Source organism: Giraffa tippelskirchi, chromosome 13 (genome assembly GCF_054371585.1).
Source record: "Giraffa tippelskirchi isolate mGirTip1 chromosome 13, T2T-mGirTip1v1.2.pri, whole genome shotgun sequence".
Taxonomy (NCBI): domain Eukaryota; kingdom Metazoa; phylum Chordata; class Mammalia; order Artiodactyla; family Giraffidae; genus Giraffa; species Giraffa tippelskirchi.
In genome coordinates this window covers 107,441,127-107,457,695 of record NC_137287.1, presented here as the reverse complement: position 1 = coordinate 107,457,695, position 16,569 = coordinate 107,441,127, and the positions used below count along the sequence as shown (strand labels likewise).

The 16,569-nt window shown below is 53.0% G+C and overlaps 1 protein-coding gene across 1 annotated transcript; it reads right to left on the bottom strand.

Annotated features, from left to right (window-relative positions):
- Window positions 1-3,841: 3,841 nt before the first annotated feature.
- Window positions 3,842-11,514, bottom strand: MYL9 (myosin light chain 9). Its single transcript, XM_081560140.1, has 4 exons — window positions 11,457-11,514; window positions 8,249-8,458; window positions 5,562-5,723; window positions 3,842-4,651 (listed from the first exon to the last, which is right to left on the bottom strand). The coding sequence occupies exons 2-4, from the start codon at window positions 8,430-8,432 to the stop codon at window positions 4,479-4,481; spliced, it is 519 nt and encodes a 172-aa protein (XP_081416266.1). The 5' UTR covers window positions 8,433-8,458; window positions 11,457-11,514; the 3' UTR covers window positions 3,842-4,478.
- Window positions 11,515-16,569: the final 5,055 nt, after the last annotated feature.

The following is a 16,569-nucleotide window of genomic DNA, read 5'->3' as shown; positions in this document are numbered from 1 at the left end:
GCATGTATTTTCAGATTCATTTTATGGTGTTTTTAAGATTCATGTTATGGTATTTTAAGATTCATTTTATGTAATAACGTAAAAGTAGCACTTGCTGTGTACCAGGCACTGTTCTATGTATAACTATAAGTTTATTTAATCCTCATAACGACTCTATGAGGTGCATATAATTATCCCACTTTTTTTGGCCACGGTGCAAGGTATGCGGGATTTTTAGTTTCTCAACCAGGAATAGAACCCGCGCCTGCTGCATTGGGAGCTCAGTCTTAACCACTAGACCGCCAAGGAAGTCCCTGTTATCCCCATTTGATAGTAGAGAAACTGAGCCTTAGAGAGGATAGATAACATGCTCAAGTTCATGCCGTTAATAAATCGCAGAACCAGGATTGCAACCTAATTTTGTTCTCTTTATTATTCCATTGTATTACCTGTGACCTCAAATTATTTCTCCAAAGCTTTCCATGTAAAATTGGGGTGCATCTTTTGTATCTTATAAGCTAATAAATACAGTAATAATAGGCTAACTAACTTAACCTCTAGTCTGAGCCTTGGTTCTTCGCAGTGACCTTGGATCCCCTAGACCTCATCTATAAAGTGGGGGCGGGCATGTGAATAATTATATGAATTTTTTTTTTTTAATTAAAAAAATTTTTGGCTGTGCTGGGTCTTTGTTGCTGTGTGTAGGCTTTCTCTCCTTGCGGCGAGTGGGGACTACTCTTCATTGCGGTGTGCAGGCTTCTCATTGTGGTGGCTTCTCTTGTTGCAGAGCATGGGCTCTACGCTCGAAAGCTCTAGAATGCAGGCTCAGTAGTTGTGCTCGGGCTTAGTTGCCTTTGGCATGTGGAATCTTTCCAAACCAGGGATCAAACGCGTGTCCCTTGCGTTGGCAAGTTTCTTAACCAGTGGATAGCCAGGGAAGTTCCCTTATGCTGGTTTTAAAATCTTATGCACGTTTAAAAATTACATTTACGTTATTAGGTGCTAGCACTCATTCTGTTCCTCCTTTCCCCACCTCACACATTGTTTTTTCCTCCCCGCAACCAGGGATTGAACCTGGGCCACAACAGTGAAAGGGCCAACTCCTAACCACTAGGCCACCAGGGAGCTCCCCCATTGTTTTTAATAACTGTCTGTGTTCATGCAAGAACATTGATTCATTGCATGAGAATGCTGCGTCATATTCCACAGCATGCGTCTGTCGCATTTCTTATTCCTTCTCCTTGTGACAGGTATGGGGCTTCTCTCCAAGGCCCTGCTGCTATCTGTGCTGGGGCAGTGGACATGGTGTCCTGCCCCTCTGGGCTTGCCCCCAGTCTCTCTGGGAGATGTCTGTAGCTGTGGGGTTTCTGAGCCAGAGGGCCTTCACTTGTTCACAAATGCTGGCAGGTGCTGTCCTGCGGGGGGGACCAGTCTGTCCCCCATCAGCCAGCGTATGGGGATTCCCCCTCCTCTCCATCTTCGCCAGTGTTTGGTATTATCTGTGTCTCTGATTGGCAATCTGACGAGTATAAAATGGTCTCTTGTTTTTGCTTTCTGAACACCAGTGAGGTTGAACAATAAGATTGTTCTTGTTGGTTAAAATTCCCCTTTTGTGAGTCTCCTGTTTATACACTTTGCTCATTTGTCTATTAGGTTCTACAACTTTTTCTTTTATATTTTAGATATTAATTCCTTGTTTCATTTTAATACAGTAAAAATTCACCCTTTCTAAAAAATGAGTTTTACTAACACAACATTGTAAATCAACTAAAGTCTGGTATAAGACAAAAACTAAAATTAAAAAATGAGTTTTAGGGAATTCCTTGGCATTCCAGTGATTAGGACTCTGCTTTCACTGCCGAGGACATGGGTCGGGGAACTGAAATGCAGCCAATAAAATAAAACATGTTTATTAAGTGTTTATTTCTTCTGAGATTTTTTTTCATGTTATTTGCCCATTTTTTCCTACTGACATGTCTTTTTTTTTTTTTTTGTCTTGTAGGGATCTTAGTTCCCTGATGAGGGATTGAACCATGGTCCTGGTAGTAAACATGCTTAGGAGTCCTAACCATTGGACCACCAGGGAATTCCCTTTTTCTTATTGAATGATTGAAGCTCTTTTTATAGGATAGTGTCATTAACTTAAAAAAAAAATTAATCATGCTACAAATATTTTCTCCCCCTCTGCCCTTGGTTTTAACTTTGCTTACAGTTTCTTTAGCCTTACAGAAACATTCAGTCTTCATCATTTAGATCCACTGGTCTTTGTGTGCATGCGTGTGTATCTCTTCTGAGTTTTGTGCCAGACATTGAAACTTTCGGGGTCCTTCGCTATTACCTCTAAATGTTGCCTGTAAGAAATAAAACATTAGCTGCTGTTGCTGCTTTTCTAAAAGGCTGCTGTGAGATGGTAATAAATTAACGAGTGAAAATTATCTTCCTCCTGGGTCCTACGCCTGTGCCACATGCATTCCTGTTCCCGGACTTTTGTTCAGATTGTCTCCATTCCTTGCAGTACTCTCTTCCTTAGCGCTTTCTGCAACTTCCTCCTGGTCCTGCCCTTCCCATCACCTGGGTTCCTTCAGCCCCCGGCCAGCTCTGAAACCAGTGAGGCTGCACTGGTTCCATCCTGCCATCCCTGGGTGTGAATCTTTCTCTCTGGGGTGGAGTGGGGAGGAGGCTTGTGACACAACTGGGGGTTGAGACCAAGGAGGTTTGTTCCTGACCCCACGTCCCTGCCTTCTTCCAGGAAGGCCTTTGGTACCATGGTGGCTCTGCCGAGACCTGGACCCTGGTGTCCGGCATGCGTGGCCAGTGCTCTGGGAGTCCTGGGAATTGGTCACAGTGGGTGGGTGGCCAAGCTCAGTATCAGGTTGGGGTGAGGGTTGCTCAGGGCCCACAATTTGGGGTCAGAGTCAAGGGTTTGGTGTGGTTGGCACTGAGTCTGGGGAGCATTTGGACCCTTTTGGAACTCGTTTGGGGCTGGCTCCATCTAAAGTTGACCTCAGGGATTTGTGGGGCTCGGTTTGGAGGCAAGAGGAGGGCTTTCATGGCTTTCTGCTGGAAAGGGCTGGGCACCTATGTTGGGGCAGTGGCCTGGGGGAGGTTCAGCTTCCTGGGCCAGTGCAGGGTCCCGAGTGCTCAGCGCGCCTTTGGCCCTGACCTCACACCTTTGACCCAAGCTGGGTCTAGCACCTACTCACTGCTGGGTTCAGATGGGATGTGTCCAGTCCTGGCCCGAACAGGGACCAGCTTTCCCTCTGCCCCAGATCCACTGGGTGACCTCAGGCGGTCCCTGTCCCTGTTGACTCTGTTCATTCAACCAGTATTTCCCTTCCCCTTAGGCTCCAGGCACCGTATTCAGTGTCCCCACTGTCAACTGTAACAGGGATCCCAGTCCTGCCAGTCTCTTGGGATGTGAAAAGCTGTGGCTTGCTGTGCTGCTGGTCACGTGGCAAAACCAACCCTCCAGCGGCGGAGGGCACACCCAGAGCACACCTGGTAGCTGCCTGCAGGGAATCCATTCTTTCTCATCTCCATCCCCCAGCGAAGAGGATGAACCCTCCTCACAGCTCCCAAAGTCTCCCTGCTCTTCTAGGACCACCTGGCTTCCCAGGAGCATTGAGGGGACCCTGGAGACCCAGCTCTAGTCCTGAAGGCTGTGACCTTGACCCCTGCCCTCTCAGAGCCCCAGAACCCCAGAACCCCCACTGGGATGTGCTGTGGTGGGTCCTCCCCACTCTGCCCGCTCCCTCCCAGGAGTGCCTGCTCCCCACCGCTGGTCTGGTCTCAGCTGAGCCTTCCTTGGGCTGGGGGTCGGGGGTGGAGGGGCAGCCACTGGGGAAGGAGAGGGTGGGAGGTGTTTGGGGCCTCAGGGCGCCTTTATTTCACCCCAACCACAGACATACACACCCAAAGCAGTGCTCAACCTTCTATTAGAGGCTTTGCCTCCCCGAGACGAACGTCCGCCCTCTTGCGTCTTCCGGGAGCACACTCCCGGTGGGGTGGGGTGTGTTCTCGTGGCCAGGCAGGGTGCAGGGGAGGGGAGTGGCACCCTGTCCTCTGAGAGGGGACCTCGGTGAGATTCGTGTGTTTGCAGCAGTGGCTGGGGAAGGGCTTGCATGGGGGTGTGAGTGGAGTGGTGTCCCAGACCAGGACATGGGGCCCTTCCTGCGGGGAGCAGCCAGAAGTGGGCAGGCAGCAGCCGAGGCCGGGGCTCTCCTAGGGGCCTCCCCTCGGGGCCTCCCGGTCCAGCCCCCTGGCCCAGCTCCCAAGAACATGGGGTTTCCTCGAAGGGTCACCAGCCTCCCGTTGGCTATGCCCCTGGCCTGGTACGGTGCTCTCAGCCTGTTTCCTTCACTCGGAGCTGGGCCCCCAACCCCTCAGAGGGAGAGTCCTCTGAGAGGGGGCTCTGGGCTCATGGGCACAGAGCCGGTGCCGACAGTGTGTGTGGGAGCAGGTGACTGGGACAGGGGCCTGGGCGGGGGCGCGGGGCTGGCCTAGTCGTCCTTGTCCTTGGCGCCGTGTTTGAGGATGCGGGTGAACTCCACGTAGTTGAAGTTGCCTTTCTTATCAATGGGCGCCTCTCGGTACATCTCGTCCACCTCCTCGTCTGTGAAGCGGTCGCCCATGGTGGTGAGCAGCTCCCGAAGGTGGTCCTCATGGATGAAACCTGGGGGCGGGGGGGGGGCCGCAGGGCCTTGAGACACACCTCACACCCCCTACCTGGGGCCCCCACCGGGGCTCACAGACCTTGTAGCTGGAGGGTGGGGGGCCGGGGGAAGACAGCCCTGGTGTCTGTTCAGTCCGAGGTCGCCAGGGCCCAGTGGGAGCAGTTGCACAGTGGGGCTGTCTGCGAGGTGTTTCTGTGGGGGTGGGGGGCCCTGCCTGGGGCTCTGGGGGTGCTGACTGTGCTGCTTGAAGAACGTGTGCCCCAGAGCTCCACTGCCTGCGTCTGAATGCTGATCTCCTCTTTTTTTTTCTAGCTGTGTGACCTTGGGCAAGTTACTTAACCTTTCTTTGCCTGTTTGATCTGGAAAATGGGGAGGAAAATATGCCAACCTACTCAGGGGGCTGTGACGCAGTCAGGAAAAGGTTCTGAACGTGCTTAGGCCTGTGGTGCACTTGTGGCCCCTGAGAAACCGCTGACGCGACTACTGCCGGCGGCATCCCGCAGGCCTGTCCCTGGGAGAGAGCCGCGGTGGCTGAGAAGCCCTTTGGGGGACCTGAGGGTCGGGGGCGCTGGTTTCTGTAACCTGTTGGCCCGCGGGCCTGAAATGGTTTGGTTCCTGGAAGGGTCAAAAGCAGAAGCCAGTGCGTTGGGCCAACAGGAGAGCGAAGAAGTGGGAAGGCTTGGGGGATGTGGGCTGTTTCAGTTTAGCCTTTGGGGAGGAAAAACAAGGAAGCAGTTTTAATCGTTCTGGTGGCAGAAACCGGTGGACAGGTGATCTCTGTCCTGGCCTTTAGGGGCAGAGGGGGACCCTGAGGTGCCATCGTGGCCGGGTCCCACTTGCGTACGCGGGGTGCCTGGGCGAGGTGCGCGGCCCCAGCCCCATCCAGGCCTCTGTCCCAAAGCTGCTGACCTGAGGCCTCCTCATCGAAGCAGGCAAAGGCGTTGCGGATCACGTCCTCGGGGTCTGTGCCGTTCAGCTTCTCCCCAAACATGGTGAGGAACATGGTGAAGTTGATAGGCCCCGGGGCTTCGCTCATCATGCCCTCCAGGTACTCGTCCGTGGGGTTCTTACCTGTGTGAAAGGATAGTCACTCAGTCATGTCTGACTCGGTGACCTCATGGACTGTAGTCCACCTGGCTCCTCTGTCCATGGAATTTTCCAGGCAAGAATACTGGAGTGAATAGCCATGCCCTTCTCCAGGGGATCTTCCCAACCCAGGGATCGAACCCATGTGTCCTGCATTGCAGGTACCATCTCAGCCACCAGGGAAGCCCTAGTGTTGGTAAACTAGAGCTGACTCGTCAACTTAGTAACCTGTAAAGCATCTCTCTGGGACCGCCGGCTCTGACTGCTCCGTCCCACTGATAGTCACTGCCCACTGCTCTGGTGGCCTCGACCAGTTTCCGCCTCGGGTCTGGGGTCTGGGTATCCGCCTCAGGTCTGTCTGAGGTGTTAAGAGCCTCCATCTGCTGACTGCTCCTGCCTTTGGCGCTCCATGTGCCTTAGGGCCTTACGTGTCACTCCCTCAGCCTTCTCACCCCCTTCACCGACGTGGGACCTGAGGCTCAGAGGTGAGGTGACTGGTCCTCTATCACACAGCGAGTGAGGAATGGAGCCAGCATTTGAAGCCAGGCAGCCAGACCCCAGGCACCAGTTTCGAAAGTAGTTAAACCAGTGAGCTTTGGTGCCACACAGGCTAAGATCTGAATCCCAGCTCTGTGCCTGCTTCCCCAGTCCCTGAGGAGAACTGTGAAAATGAGGAAGGCAATGGCTGTAAAACGCACAGAGCAATGATTGGCCCAGCCCTATGGACTCAAATCAGCTGCTGGGTTCAAATCTCAGCTCTGCCACTTTGTAGCTGTGTGACTTGACCTTGACCTTGTAGCTACTTAAGCTCTCTGAGCCTCTGTTTCCTCATTTATAAAGTGAGAATGATAATCACATCTACGTAATAGTATTGCTTTGAGATTTAAGATAATACCTGCAGAGCTGCCACTTGTTATTACTGTTTTATTGTTTGCTGCTCTTGTTTTTACCATCTGAGCCACCAGGGAAGCGATTTTTTGCTGCTCTTGTTTTTAAACCTGAGGATGGTGATACTGATTCTTGTTTTCGGCTGCGTCATGCAACCCACAAAATCTTAGTTCCCCTATCAGGGATCAAACTCACGCTCCTTGCAGGGGAAGCACGGAGCCCTAACCACTGGAGTGTCGGAGAATTCCCAGAGGGTGATGTTCTTAACCAGAGGCCCTGACTGATCTGTGGCTCCACTGACATGAGCTGCAAACAGGAGTGGGGGTTTTTCTGGGCAGACATCCAGTCTAGTCTCTGGGGTTGAGAGCCCAGGTGTGTGTGCTCAGTTGCTTAGTCGCATCCGACTCTTTGCGATCCCATGGACTGTAGCCCACCAGGCTCCTCTGTCCATGGAGGCAAGAAAACACTGGAGCGGGTTGTCCTTTCCTACTCCAGGGGATCTTCCCGACTCAGGGACCGAACCTGCGTCTCCTGCATTGGCAGGCGGATTCTTGACCGCTGCGCCACCTGGGAAGCCCGGTTCTACCTCCTAAATGGGAAGGAGTCTTTGTGTCCCTGTCTCCTCTGAGCCCCACACTCTGCTGTGTCCCCGTGGGATGGCTGGTGCCTGAAGAGCTGTGACAGCAGGACACACAGCTCCTCTCTTGCCCAGGCCTCAGTCTTCCTTCCTGCCCCTGACCTCCCCAGGGAGGAGCCTCCAGGTGAGTCTGGCCTGAAGCTGGGAGAGGTGTGGCGTTGAGGGTGGGGACAGTGTCCAGTGTCTGCCCTCCTTGTCCCTCTAGGTCGTTTGCTTCTCTCACCACACCCCCTGGGATACACACAAGGGCCACGGGCCAGAATGGAGCTGCCCAGTGAGGGGCGATGCCAGGGACTGACTCAGGCCTGTCTGCCATAGGCTGCCTCCTCTGCTACCCGAGACCACCACCCAGCCAGTGTCTGACCCAGATGCTTTCACGTGGATGGAGGGGGTGCCAGGGACTGGGACTGGTGGTGGGGGGGTGGTGTCTGTGGCCAGTGCACGGGGAGGGATGTGGAGGCAGACCACCTTGGTGTTTGGAAGCCTGGCCTCTGGGCCTCAGTTTCCCCATCTGAGCAATGGTGCAAGGTGCTAGATTCCTGAGGCCTTTCAGCTCTGAGATTCTGAGTCTGGGGAAGTCACGGGAGTCCGCCTCTCAAGAGTCTGACACAGGTGACCTCTGAGGGAGCAAGGAGGTGCTCTGGCCTCCACTCTAGGCCTCAGTTTCCCCATCTGTACAGTAGAAAGTCTGTGCAGTTTTGTAGTTGCTCATCCTTTTCCTTCAATGAAGTGGTACCAGGCAGTTGAAACCACAGATCTGCCTGAGGCAGGAGTGGGCCTGTCTGGGTTCAAGTCCAGTACAGAACTGCTCTGTGCCTCAGTTTCCCTATCTGTTAAATGGAGAAAGAGATGGCAGCTCCTCTCCAAGATGGGCACCTCAGTCAGTACACAGGAAGTGTTCCCAGAGGGCTGAGCCACCCCACCGCCTGCTCCAGCTGCAGCCCTCGTGGGCCCACTCAGAGCCCCCAGCCCTGCCTCTGCTCACCCATTGAGGCCAGCATGTCATGCAGGTCCTCCTTGTCGATGAAGCCGTCTCGGTTCTGGTCGATCATATTGAAGGCCTCTTTAAACTCCTGGATCTGGGACTGGTCAAACATCGCAAACACATTGGACGTGGCCCTCTGTGGCCGCTTCTTGGTGGTCTTGGCCTTGGCCCGTTTACTGGACATCTTGGCTGCAGGTGTGTGGGGCTTTCCTGTAGGCAGAGGGTACAGATGGGAGAGCCAGTGACCCTGGGCCAGAGAAGCTTCTGGCCTACCCCCACCCCACTCAGCTGTTGGTACCTGGGCCTGGCCTTCATGCTCCTATAGGCTAGGGGCTCCTGCCACCCGGCTCATCACAGAAGCAGCCAGCGTTGGCCCTGTGACATGATCTGAAACAACTTCCTCTACCTCTCTGAAGTGTTTCCTCATCTGGAATGGGATAGGAGTGCCCAGCCAAAAGGATCCATTGACTTGTGCCCGAAAAGCCCCTGGCATGGTGCCTGGCCCAGAGGAAGCTATTTTTGCTGTCATGGTTTGAGTAGACACTTAGGATTGGGTTCGGTGCCAACCATTTCCGTGCTTTATCTCCCTTAATCCTCAAGAGCATTCACACCATCCATCTCTCTCCCAGTGACAAGGTGGGCAGCCTTGAGAGAGACTCTGAGGCTCCCTGCCCCCAGCAGCAGGAAGGAGCCGGGTCAGCGGCCCTGCATTCCTGACGTTCCTCCTCCTCTCCTCCCTCCCTCTGGAGGTTGTGGAAGGCCAGTGCTCTGGGCAGCCTCCCTTCCCCCCACCTGTCCACACTTGACCAGCCCCTTAGGGTGGGGGACAGACCTGATTTGGGCCCTGCTCTTTGTTCTCCCTCTTCAGTGCTTATAGAAGCATAAAGCTCCCGCAGACTGAGCATCCCAGCTTCCTGTCACCTCTGTTTAGGCCTGGCCTCCGAACCTCCAGCCAGTTTCACCCATTGCATGCAGACCCCAGTAGTTCACCCTGAAGCCCTTGAGGGTTCCTGCCATCCCCCTCCCCTATCAGGCCTGGCACAGAAGGAGGCCCTCTGAGCCTCTCCTACCCTGCTCTTGACTGGCCTTGCCATCCCTCTTGCCAGCTGTGATCCTGCCCAGCTGGACCTCTGGCTGCTCACAGATACCCCCAGACTTTCCTTCTTGGTTCTCCCCCTGGAACACCCTTCCTTCTTGAGCCCAGTTCTTCAGATAGCCCTTGGGGAGTAGTTCCCCCACCCTGGCTTTGATAGCAAGCACTTAAAAGTCTCTCTCCATCACAGTCAGTCAGGGCTGGTGTAAGCACCCTGAATTATACCTAAGCCCATGGTGGCACTAATAGATGCTTGTTTAATGAATGACCTTGAAGGCAGCAGCAGCCAGTCTACTGACCCCACTGTACAGATGGGGAAACTGAGGCTCTTTCCCTGAACTCTTGTCATGGCTTCTGGGGACTGTGCTTCTGGGGCAGTGTGGGGCCCCAGGACTGCTGCCCCCTCTTTCCTCTGTCCTGAGTCTCGTGGTTGAGGATCTGCAAGAAGCCTTAACTGCTCCTCGATCTGTCTTCCAGGCCTTTATCCCATGACCTTGTTCAAGCCATTCTGGATCTTTGGCCTTTGAGATCTTAAACCCTGAGCTGGGACGCTGGCCAGCCCCAGCCTTTCCCCACAGGCACAACTGCCTATAGTTATAGACTGTCCCCCTGGACCCACACACCTGGCCCTCCGTGTTTCTCATGTGGTTCAAGGTGGGTAGACAAAGCCTTTCCCTTTTGGGAAAGGGTGGGGGTGGGATGGTGCCGTGGGCAGGGAGTGCCACCCTCTCCCTGTATGCGTGCTTTAAAGGGAGCAGTTCTTCCGTGAGTCGGGTCTCTGGGAACTTTAACTCATGACACCCACAGAAGGCAGCCGAGGAGAAGTCCACCACGCCCAGCAGAGACTGTCACGGTCCCCATCAGTCACTGCTACCCCCATCTGTACAGTTCTAGGACAGACGGGGCAGGAGTGGCCAAGAGCTCACCCACTGCTCTGATCCTGGCTTGGCCGCCCTGTCTCCATGGCCACCCCATCCCCACCCTCTTCTCTTGAGGGGCTGTGACAGGGCTTGGAGCACTGTACTTCGCAGGGTGGGGAAAATGGGGTGCCCCCACTGCGCAGTTAAAAGAACTGGTGTGTTCTATCCCTCCATAAGAGGGATAGAGTCCGACTGGAAGCTGGGACCCCTGGGCTAGGCTTAGGTCTGGGGGTGGCCTTTCCTGGTGGGCGGATGGCAGTTGAGGGGCACTGTTGTGACCAGAGGCAATTTGTAGGCTTGATTGAGGAACTGGGGTCAGAGCTAAGCTGAGCTCTTGAGACCTGGAGCCATCGCTGCCTCCTCCTGGGGGTCCTAGACACCACGGATCAGATATAACTGGTCCTTGGCCTGCTACAGCTAGGTGCCACCTCCCCACTTCTGATCCCGGAAACCCCACTGTAACAGCAAAGACACAGCCTGTGTCCCCCATTACCTCATGGTCTCTACAGCTGGCAGTGCCAGCTGCCTTGTTGGTCTCGCCTCCTCTGAGGGGGAGTTATCTGACTCTTTCCTGAAGTAGCCAGAGCAGCTGCAGGGCTGGGGAGGAGCGGGGACCATTTCCTGCAGCCCAGGGCCTTGTCAGGCCAGGAGGTACAGGGGATGAGCCCCACGGCCCTTGGCTGAGCTTCCCGACCCAGCAGGCCAAGGAGGGCAGCGGGCTCAGAGCAGGGAAGCTCCGGAGATGGCACTCAGCATTGGTGTGATGGCGGAGACAAGTTACCCCTGACTCTATCCCTCTTTCCTGCCCCAGGAGATAGGGGAGGGGTCAGGGATGCTCCGCGGGGAGCCTGGCAGGGCTGTTTCCCATCTGTGACACAGATGGGTCCTCTAGAGCAGGGAACGCTGGCGACCCCAAGCCCCTCCAGGGCTCGGCATCTCTAACTTCACAGGGAAGGGGCAGGGCCTGGACAGTCTTCCCTCGCTGCAGGCCCACTGGTTCCCAGAGCCTGTCCAGTCTCCCTGCTGCCCAGCCGCCGCCCGAATCCTCGTAGGACGGAGCAGCCTCGCAGCCCCAGCGCCACGATCTGTCCCTGCCCAGAGACCCTGCGACCCCCGCCTCCCCCTTGCGTCCTCAAGTCCCAGCTGCGGCCGTCACACCGCCCACTCCAGACCCCCCGGGCCGCGGGGCTCCCACCTGGTGCGGAGAAGGCGCTGGCGCGGTGTGGCTGCGGAGCTGGGGCCGGCGGGCCGTCGGTGGGGTCTGGGCCCGGGGGTGGGGGCGCGGGGCGGGGCGCGGCGCCGGGCCTTACAAGGCAGAAGAATGTGCGGCGGCGGGCAGGGGCGGGGCCGCGGGAGCCCGGCCTTATTTGGCCGCGACCCACGGGCCAGGGAGGTGGGGTGTTCCCGGGTGAACCCCCCCAGGCTGCGAGGCCCTTCCCCATGGTGGGCTGGGGGAGGCGACGGGGGTGAGTGGGGGGCCTGGACAGCCCGGGGGAGGGGGGTCTGTCTGGGCTGGTGCTTCCTGTCTAGCGAGGACACCGGACCTCCGGGGGCCTCCAGCCCTCAGACCCCACCCCCACCATTCCCCCAGAGCCGGCGCCCGGCCTGTTCCCCAAGGAGAGCTTCTTTCCACCAGGCCAAGTACGGCTTTTTTCCACTCCCAGAGAAGAGCCGTGTCAGAGGGATCTGCTGTACTCACAGGTTCCTGAGGGGGTGGGGTGCCCGTGAGCCTTGGGCCAAGTCACTCTCCAAGTGCCCTCGGTGTCCTCATCTGCAAAAGGGGAGGGTGGTGGTGAGAATTGGCCAGAAAGACCCAGGGAGGCCCTGGGGAGCCAGTGAGAGCTGGGACCGGGGGAGCCCTGGAGCATCTTTACCATTGGGGCTGCACTCTCCGACCCCGCTCTTGTTGGCCTGAGTCAGAGGATGGAGGCTGGGAGGACAGACCCATCCCCTTTGCCATCGGCCATCAGGCCCTGTCCATCATTGTGACCCCCGAAGGCCCAGCTTACCCATCAGGCCCGGCCCAGACTCCTGCCTGCTGCTTTATCTCCCTCCCTTTGATCCAACGCAGACGTTCCATTCCCAAGGGAACTTTTCAACATCCTGTTACTTACTTGGTAAATATTAACTGACACCTGCTACCTGTCTGGCACGGTCCTCGAGTGCTGGGGAAATAGCAGTGAACTCGAGTGATTGCACTCAGGAAGCTTTTGTTCTTGTGGAGAGAAATGTCATGAACACAGCTTGGAAGGTAGAAACAAATGCCTTGAAGGAAAATGAAAGGAGGTGAGGGGAGAGAGAACAGTGGAGAGGTAGGGGCTGCCTCCCAGGAAGCAGGTGAGGGAGTGAGCCCTGCCCAGTGAACACCTGAGACAGCCCTGGAGGGGCGCTTGTCCAGCTCATGGTCAGGGAGCTGAGGGAGGTCAGTGTCACTGAGGGACGGGCCAGGGAGAGGAGGTCTGAGAAGCAGTAGGGACCTAGCCCCGGGGATCCTTGTGTTACCCCAAAACTGGGTTTGCCTTTTGTGGATGTTGAACCAGTAGACACTGCCAAGCCAAAGATCAGGAGGAGGAAGGAAATAGTATTTCTTGTAGTCAGTAAGGAGAGCACGGGGAATCTTTCCCAAAGCAATGTCTCCCTGAACAGCAAAATTGGGGGAGGCTCTGCGGCTTCCCTGGTGGCTCAGACAGTAAAAGCGTCTGCCTACAATGTGGGAGACTCAGGTTCGATCCCTGGGTCGGGAAGATCCCCTGGAGAAGGAAATGGCAACCCACTCCAGTACTCTTGCCTGAAAAACCCCATGGACGGAGAAACCTGGTAGGCTACAATCCATGGGGTAGCAAAGAGTCAGACACGACTGAGCGACTTCACTTTCACTTTCAGCTGGTGAAGAATCCGCCTGCAATGCGGGAGACCTGGGTTCGATCCCTGGGCTGGGAAGATCCCCTGGAAAAGGGAATGTCTACCCAACTCCAGTATTCTGGCCTGGAGAATTCCATGGACTGTATAGTCCATAGGGTCACAGAGTTGGACACCACTGAGCAACTTTCACTTTAGCTTTTCAAGCTAAGGGTACGTGCATATTCATGAAGGGGTTAAGCAGAGGAGAATTCCTTGTAGAATTGGGGCCACAGTTGACTAAGAGTCCAAACTTTAATTGATTGAAGTCAAGAGGGTCAGTGTCATCATTCCTTCCTCTACCTGGGTGGGGACTTTGGTTCCTGCAGTACTCAAAGATTAATTGTTATGTATAATCCCTTGAGGAGGAACTGAGAGTCAGCTTTATCACTGCTGTATTGTTTGACTGCCTTTTTTCTGCATGCTATTGTTGCCTTAAGATCATTCATTACTGAGAACTGTTCAAGGGCAAGCATTGTGGCCAGGCTTAGATCATAAAATGGCTTAGGCCAGAATGGCTTCCCTTATGTCAAGAAAGCTATTCCTGGTTCTCTTTTTCCAGGGACCCCTTTGCTTACCTGCTTACACCTGTAGACCTCTGTAAGACCTCAGAGACTTCTGAGCAAAGGGTGGCATGATCTGGCTTATGTTTTAACTGAATCCCTCTTGGAGTGGGTGGGTGGGTGGGTGGGTGGGGGGCAGGGAGCAGGGTGATCAGTGAGGAGCTATTGAGCAGGATGAGGTGTCCAGACTAGTGAGCTGGCAGTGGGAGAAATGATGGGATTCTGGACATATTTTGAAGTTGCATCTGGTAGGATTTTCACATGGATTGGTGTATGTGTGTGTGAAGATTCCAAGGTGTGTGTGTGTGTGTGTGTGTGTGTGTGTTCTCCAAGGTGATTAAGTAGGGGATTAATCACAGTAGGGGATTGTAAGTAGAAAAATATGGGAGACCCCTGTAAGTTAATGGTTACTCGAGAAAGCAGGTTTGCTTAACCACAGAACCAAGCAGTCTTGCTTAGCAACAAAACCATGCAACAGAAGCACGAGACATGCCCCACAACAATAAAAAAAAAACTGTGGCATGAGCCCCATATCTTGCCCAGTGAGCACAGTAAGTTACTGATCCCTAGGACATGCTCTCTGCAAACATAAAAAAAAAATTTGTGGATCTAGTTTGACCACACAGGGACAAGAAGACTCCCCTGTACAACCTGGAGGATGAACTAATGATGAAAACATGACGTCTACTCAAGGAAGACAAAGGTCTTCTCCCCCTCTCCACTTATCCTTCGATTGTAAAACTGTAGCCCAGTTAAGTTCTCGGGTGTGGCATTCCTCACCTGTCCACTTGCAAGCCTCACAAGCATCCTATTCTAATAAATAACTTCTCATCTACCACTCTGCTTTCGCTGAATTCTTCTCTGCACTGAGACATAAAGAACTATGGTGCTGGAGCTCTTCAGAGCCCTGGAAACGACACCATATACTGGTTTCAGTCTGAGCAGCTGGAAAGGAAAGAGCTGACACTTTCTAAGCTGAGTGTATGGAAGGAGCAGGTTTGGTTAGGAATCAGAAGTTCTGTTTTGGACATATTTAAAACTTATTACATTTTAAAAACTTCATTTTGAAATAGTTTCAAATTTAGGATAAAGTTATAAGAACTGTACGGAGAGCTCTTGTATACCTTCATCCAGATTCTTATTAGCATTTGGCTTTCTTGCATTCTCTTCTGTGTGTGTGTGTGTGTGCATCCTCCTCCCCAACCATTTGAGAGTAACTTGCACAGATAAGCCCTTTTACCCTGAAATACCTCAGTATCTCCTAAGAAGGAAAGTCTATTACATATCCATAATGCAATGATTAATACTAGGAAAAAGTTAAAAATTGAAATATAGTTGATGTACAGTATTATATAAGTTACAAGTATACAATATAATGATTCACAATTTTTGAAGGTTATACTCCACTTATAGTTACCATAAAATATTGGCTATATTCCTCACATTGTACCATCTATCTCTTGTAGAACTGTTTCTTTGACTTGCTTTTCATTGCTGCTGTTATTATAATCATACATGCTGGCCTGCCTCAGAAGACCCTGCTCCTCTGCCTGACTGTTAAACTAAAGTGTCTTTGTTCAGCTCACAAGGAGATAATCTGACCCTGCCCACCTGTGAAAAGAAGAGATTAACACATCCCCTTTCACACAGCTGGCCATTCCCGTACACATTTTGCAAGACTGATGTCCCTTTCACTTTACTTCCCCACCACCTCTCCCTCTCTGTTCTGCCTTTTCATTTTACTTCCTCACCCCTTCTCTTTCTGGTTCTACAAAAGAACCTGGCGTCCAGACCCCTGAGAAAGATGGTTATTTTGAGACATTGATCTGCCATCTTCTCGGCCTGCTGGCTTTCCAAATAAAGTCATACTCCTCGCCTCAATACCTCTTCTTTTGGACTCTTTGGCCTGTCATGTGGTGAGCAGAGTGGGCTTGGACTTGGTAACATATCTTTGTAAAAATCAGGAAAATTTCAACATCAATTTAATACTATTGTCTAACAGTCCATATTCAAGTTTTGCCAATTATCCTGATAATGTTCTTTACAAAAATTCTTTACAAAAATTTTTTTTTCTGGACCAACAGCCAATCCACGGTTGTCATATGTCTTTGATCCTCGTGTGTGTGTGTGTGTGTGTGTGTGTGTGTGGTTCGGCTCAATTCAGTTCAGTCGCTCAGTCGTGTCTGACTCTTTGCAACCCCATAGACTGCAGCACGCCAGGCCTCCCTGTCCATCACCAACTCCCGGAGTTTACTCAAATTCATGTCCATTGAGTCAGTGATGTCATCCAACCATCTCATCCTCTGTCGTCCCCTTCTCCTTCCTTCAGTCTTTGCCAGCATCAGAGTCTTTTCCAGTGAGTCAGTTCTTTGCATCAGGTGGCCAAAGTATTGGAGTTTCAGCTGCAGCGTCAGTCCTTTCAATGAATATTCAGGACTTATTTCCTTTAGGATGGCCTGGTTGGATCTCCTTGCAGTCCAAGGGACTCTCAAGTCTTCTCCAACACCACAGTTCCAAAGCATCAATTCTTCAGTGCTCAGCTTTCTTCATAGTCCAACTCTCACATCCATACATGACTACTGGAAAAAACATAGCTTTGACTAGATGGACCTTTGTTGGCAAAGTAATGTGTCTGCTTTTTAATATGCTGTCTAGGTTGGTCATAACTTTTCTTCCAAGGAGCAAACGTCTTTTAATTTCATGGCTGCAGTCAACCATCTGCAGTGACTTTGTGTGTGTGGTAAAATAGCAAAATTTACCATTTTAACCATTTTGAGTGCATAGTTTAGTGGCATTAAGTACATTCACATTGTTGTACAACTATCACCAGTGTCCATCTCCAGAACC

Bases quoted from the DNA above. Each gene is read 5' to 3' on its own strand.
- MYL9 (XM_081560140.1), bottom strand. From the start codon at position 8,432: ATGTCCAGTAAACGGGCCAAGGCCAAGACCACCAAGAAGCGGCCACAG. The intron at 5,724-8,248 runs GTGAGCAGAGGC...CCTTTCACACAG, and splicing joins TGACATGCTGGCCTCAATGG to GTAAGAACCCCACGGACGAG. The intron at 4,652-5,561 runs GTCAGCAGCTTT...CCCCGCCCCCAG, and splicing joins CTTCGATGAGGAGGCCTCAG to GTTTCATCCATGAGGACCAC.